This window comes from Teleopsis dalmanni, chromosome 1 (genome assembly GCF_002237135.1).
Source record: "Teleopsis dalmanni isolate 2A chromosome 1, ASM223713v2, whole genome shotgun sequence".
NCBI lineage: Eukaryota > Metazoa > Arthropoda > Insecta > Diptera > Diopsidae > Teleopsis > Teleopsis dalmanni.
This window is the reverse complement of record NC_051846.1, coordinates 70,487,069-70,497,678: the sequence shown is the minus strand read 5'-3', so window position 1 is coordinate 70,497,678 and position 10,610 is coordinate 70,487,069. Positions and strand designations below refer to the sequence as shown.

Below are 10,610 nucleotides of genomic sequence, written 5' to 3'. Positions count from 1 at the left end.
CTGTTTATGCTGATTCAGCTATGATCACTGTAGTCAAGCTGCACACAGTATTCTTTGTTTTCTTTATGAACAATGTTGCGCTTATGGTTCCCCCTATAGGAATCAACTTACATACGACAAACACCACCACACTTATCTCAAGAATGCAAATCTCAGCATAATTGATTTGGTTTGGTTAGCTTTTGCTTGATTCTTTAAATTCAGTTCGAGTCAAGCCAACAAACAACTTGATCTGTCTTTAATGTATAATAGAACTGCCGCTTACCTAGGTTTATGAGTAGCGTATGAGAAAAGTATAAATTATTATAAGTGCTATTAGCTGTATATATGAATCAGGTGGAGTCGAATATACGAAAAAGAGAGTCAGAATGCGTTTAAGGGAAATACAGCCGATGATTCGAGTACGACTCGATTGTTGAGTACTCATAGTGCTTGAGTCAGCAAGTGCTTTATATAAACATTTTTTGTTTACATATTGTATACATATCTATATATATTGTTTTATTGCTTCTATTTCAATATTCCTTGAAGCTGCAATCTTCTTTATTTGTAATGTACCTATAATCATGAAAGTTCCCCGTCTGAATTTTTGTACTTTCGCTCTTCTCCAATATATGTATAACAGATTTTCCATCTGCATGAAAACTTTACGAAACAAATATGAATCAGATATCCAAGAACGAAACTGATAAATTTGGTAAAAAATAGTAAAGAAAAAGGGGAGGAAAAATCATCTCTTCTATAGGGATAATGCATATAATCCAAAAATTGTTAGTATCGTACTCGTGATACTAGAAATAGAGACAAAAGAATTAATAAAAGTATAATTCATATAGCTAAATTTTCGAACCAATATTCCAGCATAAAGAATAAAATGGGTGTAGAATCTAAAACACGCTTGCTTCACATTGCGTTTTATCAGAATACGAACCAGATTTGGACAATAGGATTATAAATGAAGGGGCGGGGTTTCCTAAGAGTACTCTACCTAAGAGTACTCTGCGTTCGGGATTGTGGAAGCCTCGGTTGTAGAGTGGAATACGTGGTGGAAGAATAGGTAAGCTCTTCTTCAAGATAGTGGGCAAGAATTTGGGGACCTTATATCTCATGGACTCAACCAGTATGGTTAGAAGGGGATTTACCTAAAGAATGTCGGGAATATTCCGATTACATGAAAAGTATCTCCTAGGAAGTGAAAAGAGGTACTCGTCTATTCGAGAAACCTTAACCGCTTTGTGGATGAAAGCGTTGGAATAGTGTTTGCCACATGGCCTACGTCGGTAATGGACACAATCACAAGCACTCTTCTTTCGAAGATTCGGATCAATTCCATCTGGTGGGAGGTAACTGCGGACTAGATTGAGAAAGTTTATGAAAGGAGAGGTTATATGAGTTGTTTATAACAAACAACCTTTATCTTACTATTAAGTTGATTATGTATACGGAGTGCATTTTTGAAGCTTTTTATGCCTAAATGTGGAATTTCTCTTGTACCATTCCTAGGACATGAAGTTATATTCGGAGTAAATACAATTCCAAGATATTTCAACTGAATGGGGGAACCATCAATGCTAAGCTTCAGGTTGAAGGTTTTTAAGATTCGTACGAGACTTTTGTGGGATTGAGCTTAATCTTCCACTTGCCATAGTAAGAGAAGAGATTCCTCAGATAATTTTTAAGCTCAATGAAGATCCTTCAGTCATGGAGGATCTCCATGCCTCAATGGAGGCAGTCATTAGAGTAGCAGATTTGCTTAGCTCAAATCGGCACGGGTAGACCGGCAGTGAAAATATTAAAAAGGGTGGGACCTAGTACTGAGCCCTGAGGGACACCGGCGGAGATGGGAACAAGGAGCTTGTTGATCAAATTCTCGATCCACACAGTATCTAATGCCTTTTCGATGTCAAGGCTAATGGCAACAGTAGATTATCTGTTGACAAAACCAACATAAACGTCTCATCAGTTTGTGCCTCGATGGTACTGGAAATGACGCATTCAAGTTTAGAGACAAGAGTATCAAATTCCGTGCGAATCACATTTCTATGTTCCAGGATAGTATTGTTAAGAAGATACTAGTTTAGAGCATTATTGAATTCTGGCCAGTTAGTGGTAAAGAAATGCTTCTTCTTGTGGATAGCATAGCTGTTATAGAAGAAATCCTTGTCTTTGGCAAGGATTCGGGTGGTGTTGCTATTTACGCACTAGAACTCGTAAACAGCATTGGGCCGAGAGTCTTTTGTTTGAGGAAACGATTAGTGTGAGGGGCGGTAGTCAAAGGTTTAGAAGATGATGATTTTAGTGATATCATGGATGTTGTTGGGGTGATGAAGGCTTGAAGGCTAATTGTGGCGAAACAGATAGTGTCTAAAGATGGTGAATGAGTTAGAGGTTTTGGGAAGAGTGCGGCCACAGTTGAAGACATAACGTTGGTCGCGGGTGAAAGCTCGTGGATGATAGTGGAAAATAAGATGTACTTCATTGATGCTAATCTAGTGTTGATGGCTATATTGGTATGAAGCTGGAAGTTGTCTGCTTTGAGGTCTTCAACGTTCTTTTTGAGCTCGCTGATTATGGAAAAGTTATTTTCGAAGACACATTCAGTCTTCTATATATGTACGCAAAATGTCTTAGAAGATAAGACATTTGGCTAATTTGTTTAAAAATGTTTTTGAAAATGTTTTACATTTCGGTAGTCCACATGCACATGCATCCATAATACATGTGTGAATATTTAAAGTAAATTTATTTATAACGTTTGACATGCTTATAAGATATCCACACTTATCGTTTCAGGTTGAATATCTTTGCGATCATCTGTACGATATGCGTACGATATTGTATCTTACCGCAGTGGTGTACATCACGTTTACATTGTGAGATTAAGAGAACGAGGTTAAGTTAATCTGTATATATTATCAACACTGTTTATATTATACAATGGAGATGTTTTGACGTTTGTCTTAATAATTATAAAGCTATTATTATGTGCAAAACTATTAAACAAATTTAATAAGAATTTCACTCACTTCGGCATTTTCAAATTTTCAATGTTTGTTTTAAATAGATTTTGACGTTTATTTTCCAATTTTTCTAATACGTAAAAAATCTACGATATTAAGATATTTGCAGAGTTGCACAGAAAAATAATCACCATTTCTAACGATACATCAAATTAATATTGATCAAAACGAAGTTAACTTTTCTATGAGAAATCTGTAATTGGACAACTAAATTTGTACTTTAACATCGATGGTTGTTTTAATCTACTGTTGATCTTACAATGTAAACGTAGCATAATATACTCACACTTACCGTAAAGGTCTAAATATCTTTGCGATCATCAGTATCGCATATCGTACGATATTGCATCGTACCACAGTGGTGTAATCAGGGCATTATTGTTCTCTGGAGTATTAGTATTTTAAAAACATCATAAAAATATATATACATAAACATGTATTTTTATTAAACTACATTTCATAATAGAAAAAATAAAATGTTTTCATTATTTACAATATACCATTAAATATATTTTATCACATTAGTTTAGTTAATAATGTAACATTGACAAAAGGTATACAAATATTTTTTCTTTGGTGTATTATTTGATATTCCAAAAGTAACGAGTATTTTTATTTCTACATCAATGAAATTCATATAAAAGCATAGGAAAATTGTGTTTTACGTATTGTATTTTGCTGAATGCAACTGCGTGAGTGTTGATTGCACTTTACAAACTTGTTTCACCGGAGAATTTTTACTGGATTAAATAAATTTTTGATTTCAAAATGGCTAATCGGGATAGTGCCGAAAATCAATTAATTGACTACAAAAATAATTTGACAGTAAGTACATATGTTTTGCTTTCATTTATAGAAGTTTTATTACAGTATTATTGCAAATCATGTTTTAGTTTTATAGAGTGAATTCGAAAATATGGCAAAAAATTAAATCAGGGCATATATGTTATATATGTATATGTGTAATGAACTTAGTTATGAAGTTTAAATTTAGTTCTGCTCTTCGGGTTCAAAGTTTTCTGATTTTGCTTTCGTTAAAATTTTCTTTATCTCTTTGATAACGTGTTTATCAGTGTATGGAAAAGTTATTGAAGTAATTAAATCCTAAAGTGACCCCTAACAAAGTATTACTACTATTATGTAATTTTAAAATAATAATATTGATAGCTTCGCTTAAAGTAAACAAAGGTCGAAACCTATTTTTGCGAATAGATTAAAGTGTAGTCTCAGCTTCAGTTAGCAGTACTAAATCGAACTTACTTAAAAATGGATTTATTAATTAATTTGCCCTCAATACTGTTAACAATTAAGATATACAATAAATTGTTTAATAACTTTAATTTCTCAATTCAATAATCTGTTTAAGAAATTGCGCTTAAAATATATATAATTGTAATCTAATGAACTCATCAGGAATATAAACTTAAAATAATAGCAAAATGCTAATTTACTTAAAATAAAATATTGTAGAATTAATTTTGTAAGCCCACAGTGAACCTTTGAATATGTTATGCTTCATTCACGTCATAAAAGTTTATCTTGTATGCATTGTGTATCAGGTCTTTCAAAATGGAAAACAACCAGATTATGAACTTTCCGGCACTCCAATCAAACAAAACAAAATATCTACGATTCATTTTCTGTCTTATCTCAATTTGGAAAGAATTAAGTTAACTTCATTAATTTATGTAAAACAGAGAATTGACATTTACTATAATTAAGTACAGTTGGTAATAAAAAGTAGAAATGATTTCCTTAAATTATAAATATTTAATTTATATTTTTTAAGTTTAATTGTTTAATTAAAGTTCAGATTAGTATTGAAGATTAATACTTGTGGCATGAAAATTTTTTACTTAGAATTATCAATAAATTAGCAATAAATATTGGTTTAATATTTACCTATGAACGTAATTTTGATTTGCCGGTCACGCTAGTTTATTAACGAATTTTGATGGAGTTGGCTATTTGGAGTAAATTTTTATGCTACGCTAAATATCTATTTGATGCTACCTTATTTCCCCAGACATAGAATTTGAAATTGTAAACATTTTACATTCATTTCAATAACAAAAATTGCGATGACTTCACATTTTTATAATAAAAATCAGTGTGTAAGCCTATTTTGAAATCTCTGCGGAACAGTATCACTCCTCTACAGATCTTATAATGTTCATTTAATATTTTGTGTTGGATTTAATAACAAAATTTAAAATATGTATTCATTTTGCAAATTTACAAGATTGTGTTTAATAAGTACTTGTCTTAAATGTATATATCTAAATTATATCTAACAGAAAATAACAATTAATGTTTACTTATTTTTTTTAAATACAGTCAAACTTTCATAACTCGAAGTATTATTTTGCAAAGAAAATGTTCGACTTATGGGGACTTCGAGTTAAGGAATTTTTTTGTAATTGTATGTAATTTGCTCTCTAAACCCTGTTGCACTCTATTTAGTTCGAGTTATGAAAGTTTGACTATATTATAAATATGTAGTATAGAGTTGGGCAAAAATAGAATTTGTTAGGGCCATTTATCATAAATTTTTTGACACTTCCTTTTAATTCTCATTTAGAACTTTCATTAATGTAGAACTCTGAATTTTATATTTGAAAATCGTAGATGCTTTTTGCAGTCAGCGCTGCAGAGATGCAAATAAATAATAATAATCTTAAAGTATAATGCGATGCATGAATGGATGGATGCAGAAAAACTGCTTATTGAAAGTTGCTGAACTTTTTCTAGGTCAATAAGATTTTTTGTTGCACACTCAATGTTTTAAGTACACCGTATTAAAAGCATAAAATTCAATCTATTAAATTTTTTTCATTCAGTTCTTAAAATTTTTGCTATTAATTTAACGAAAATTATTTAAAACTTCTTAAGTGCTGGACTGTTTGAACCTTATTTATAAATTCATTGGAAGATTTAGCGGATACCAACCAGGACAGTAGTCCTTTTTATATTGCTCACTGGTTGTCACTATCAACAGCATATAACTTTTCACAGATTTGTTCTATATTTTGATCGGATCTGTTATCCGCTGAAAAATTTCCAGATCTAAACAAACGTTTTAGAGTTATTCCACTAAAAAATCAACCGAATAAAAAAGTGAATACTTCTACCAGATTAACATGTATTTGTGTAATCGTAAAGAGGTTTTTCGAACAGTAGTGAACTACACAATACAATCTTAATGGTGAATACCAATGAGTAGAAATACTTACAACACATTACGAAAACTGTAAAGCTTACGATTAATGCAGTTTAATGCAAATTTAACTTCGTCATAAACACAGTTCAGTGTATACTTACTCCCTTTTAAAGAAATCATGTCTACGTACATTCATTGACAAAAACATGATAGTTCGCAACTGCGAAAGCGCAATATACTTACAGCTTTGGAGTGAATGCACTGTATAAAACTGGTTAAAGCTGTTTGGTTGCTCACATAGTTATCAGTTATTACTAATATAAAATATATTTTCAGTAATAAATGTTTTTTATTTAAATCCAGTTTATTCATGCCTTTCATCGTTTGCAATGTAATAATTCTGTACTGCATATTTAATGTACTTAAGGTTTGACTTTCATGTCTGTTGAAAACAAAATATACATATACATAACTTTGTATATATGTTTTTACCGTATTAACAGAGTTAAGTACTATTACTCACATATATTTTAAAAAATATAATTTTAATTGATCCACTTAAAATGTTTACAATATTTTTAAGTAACTTTAATTAATATTTTTTTTTGTAATTTAAATATCGTTCATACTATTTTGATTATATTGAGTTCTTAAAATGTTTGAATAGGCAGTTTAGTAAGTATTATTTGCTTAAGTATTATTGTTTTTTGCACGTATTTTTATATGATCTGCTTAAATAATAGATTTAAAATAGCATTTTTTTAAATAATGACAAATGCATTCCTAGGCTAAATTTTGAAGAGGAAGAAATTTTTTGTTACCTTTATTATTGAGTTCCTTTTTATTTTCATTGTTATTATTGTGGTTACATGAAATGTATGCAGTTTTTATATATATTTATCTATTATGAATACAATATTTAAGGAGAATATACAAAAAATAGTCTAAATAAAGAAACATTCATATTTTAACAAATAAAGACAGAAAATAACAGCATCAATTTCAGATTCAAATCTTTAAATCATACCACAAAGTGGAAAAAATCTAAGATTTCTTGTACAATAGTTTTAAGAAATGGTTTGATTCGTCATGACATTCTCGTTTGGATTTAGCACCAACAAAATCCTTGTGCCAGTTGCTAAAGCTGGACGATTTCTCGCAGTGCAGTGATTACCTCTTGGAGTAGTAGTTGTATCTTTATTTTCGTTTATCTCCATACTTGAATATCGGTTACTTGCTATTGTCAGTGAGTGATGGATCTAAGGACGATACGCTTGACACGTTTATAAAGCGAAAAATAATATTTAATAATTCCAACAGTACAATAGGGCATTATTAAATAATGTTAAAAAATACTTGCATGTTAAGATTCAATGCGAAGATTAAGTGCTTGTGCAATTTTCTCTTTTTTATAAACTTATATATTAAATATGTAACTATAGAGATGCATTTACTGCAATTCAGCATTTATTATTTTAAACATTTATTATAAATAATTTATTTTATGTAGTTATAGAGGAATTTTATTTCTGCATTTAATTAAGTTTAAATTGATTGCTCCATTTAGTATTGCGTTATTGCATTCAATGACTAGGATAGTTGCTATCCTAACAGAGAAAATTTCAAACTTGAAAAATTCAAATTTTAGAAAGTACATATTTTCGAAGGATATTCATTTGTGATGTATTATATTTATCATATTGTATTTTAGAATATGTAATGAAAATTTTTTGTATTCACATAATTAGGTAATTCGCATATTGTAGAGAGGTACACATTATCGAGTTCATACTGTACTTTTATTATTGTTGTTTTTTTGTTGTTTTATAAAAAATATTAACCTTTCTGAACTATAAAAAAAGTTTCAAATAACAATTTTTTTTACAATACTTAGTGAAATCTAAAATTTTCTTATCTTGTGTACAGAGGTCTATTTAAATACTTATAAAGAATGTGGTGATAATTCATATTTATTTATTTAAAGTGAAAAAATTAAAAATACAGTAGGTAGATATAGTTTTAGAGGGCTTAGGTGCTTAGACCTTTTCAGCTCATAATATAGTAAATAGCAATCTTGATACTACATATATACAATAGGTATTTTTATAATAATTGGAAGCAATAATATACAGAAAATGTTATGTATAAATTTAATTTATTTAAAATTTTGAACAAACTTGCCAAAAATTTGGAAAGAGTGTTGTTTAATCATAATCATTTTATAAATTTCTTAGCTAAAAATTATTAAGTAAAAAATGGTTTGGTAAAAATTTCCATCCTTACAGTGCTATACTGAGGTTTAACAGCAACATAGGACTAACAGATTTACAAATAATTGAACAAAAAAACAATCATAATGTTATCATATCTAAAAGAGAAAGAAGTAAATCAAACTAGTATGAGATTATATCCTATACTATTCGTATTTGTATAAAGTTATATACAAGAATTAATACGTTAATAACAAGAATTAAATGTATAATAATTAGAATAAAGCAAGAGGAATGCTTCAACAAATTTGATTGTATTGCTAAAATTTCTCTTAAATATATGAATAATTAACTGTAATATATCTAATTGAAAGCGAAACATATTACCTCCAATTTTTCGATGTGTCAGGTAAACTTCTAGTGAATTAAAACCAAGGAAGTTTATATACAATTTTCAGCACCTAACTCTATTCAGGCGTCAATGTCTTGAACTTGATACTAAAAGAATTATACCAAGCCTGGACAACATTTTTTTTATCATCTATTAAAGAATATAAAGTTTTTATAAAAATATGTAGTCCACATAATTAAACATAAATTTAGGGTTATAACATCTAGTCATTTTGAGTTGGCTCCTTTATATTATATTATTGAGAACTATAAAACCCTATAGCAGGAATGAAGGTTTGCCGTTTCGCGAAAAACATATCGCTTTAGTTTTGCTGTTATTTTTATTTTTAGGTAATTTATGGAAGGTTTCTTCAGTGTTCTAAATTCTTAAGATTTTAAAGTGCATTTACAAATTTAACAAAAACATTTAATAACTTTAACATAAAAACTATATTTGTACACTTACGTAATTATACATCCATTTATATATTACATGATTTATATATATTAAATATACGTCTTAGATTTACTGGGAAATTTAAATTTCTGAACCTTAAGAAATGTTAACTTACGCTGCATTTTTATATAATATGAATTAACAATCTTGAAGATAGAGCCGTCGTGGTACGGAAATAAGATTTCGTTTGCTGATATATGAGACGAAATCTGATTAATAAATTTAGTTAATATATTGAAAGACTTTTAAATTTTGATTACACAAAAAGATACAATTTTGCTTAAATAATTGATATATTTAAATTGGTACTTTTATAGACTAGTCCAGGTTTTATAACAACTGCTAGTGGCAATCCTGTTGGCATTAAGGATGCAATACAAACAGTAGGACCCAGGGGTCCTGCATTGCTGCAGGATGTACACTTTCTTGATGAAATGGCACATTTTGATAGGGAACGGATTCCTGAACGTGTCGTTCATGCCAAAGGAGCAGGTGCTTTCGGTTATTTTGAAGTCACTCATGATATAACAAAATACTGCGCCGCCAAGATTTTCGAAAAAGTTAAAAAACGTACTCCTCTTGCTGTACGTTTTTCAACAGTTGGTGGTGAAAGCGGCTCAGCAGATACAGCACGTGATCCTCGAGGCTTTGCAATAAAATTTTACACTGACGACGGTATATGGGATTTGGTTGGTAATAATACGCCAATATTTTTTATACGTGATCCAATACTATTTCCCAGCTTCATTCATACGCAAAAACGTAATCCCCAAACTCATCTAAAGGATCCGGATATGTTTTGGGATTTTCTTTCTCTTCGACCGGAATCTACTCATCAAGTTAGTATCAATTTGTTTTTAAATCAATTAATAATATTTATGTGATTTTAAGGTTTGTTTCTTATTCGGAGATCGTGGTACACCTGACGGATATCGTCATATGAACGGATATGGTTCCCATACTTTCAAAATGATTAATGCCACCGGAGAACCTGTCTATGCTAAATTTCATTTTAAAACAGATCAAGGAATACGTAATCTAGATTCAAAGCAAGCTCATGAATTAAGTGCAACCGATCCTGATTATAGTATCCGTGACCTTTATAATGCAATTAAAAATGGAAACTATCCAAGTTGGACTATGTATATACAATTGATGACATTTGATCAAGCTAAGAAATATAAATACAATCCGTTTGATTTAACAAAAGTATGGTCTCAAAAAGATTATCCTTTATTACCTGTTGGAAAAATGGTATTGGATAGAAATCCAAGCAATTATTTTGCTGAAGTGGAACAAATTGCATTTAGTCCAGCACATATGGTACCTGGAATAGAACCTTCACCGGATAAAATGCTTCAGGGTCGTTTATT

The 10,610-nt window shown here is 30.0% G+C and overlaps 1 protein-coding gene across 1 annotated transcript; it reads left to right on the top strand.

Annotated features, from left to right (window-relative positions):
* Positions 1–3,580: 3,580 nt before the first annotated feature.
* On the top strand, positions 3,581–10,605 carry LOC119684402 (catalase; the record flags this gene model as incomplete). The annotated part of the gene is made up of 3 exons (XM_038098444.1): positions 3,581–3,845; positions 9,555–10,076; positions 10,129–10,605. Coding segments are annotated over exons 1-3 (1,056 nt in total), but the record flags the coding sequence as incomplete, so codon positions are not given.
* Positions 10,606–10,610: the final 5 nt, after the last annotated feature.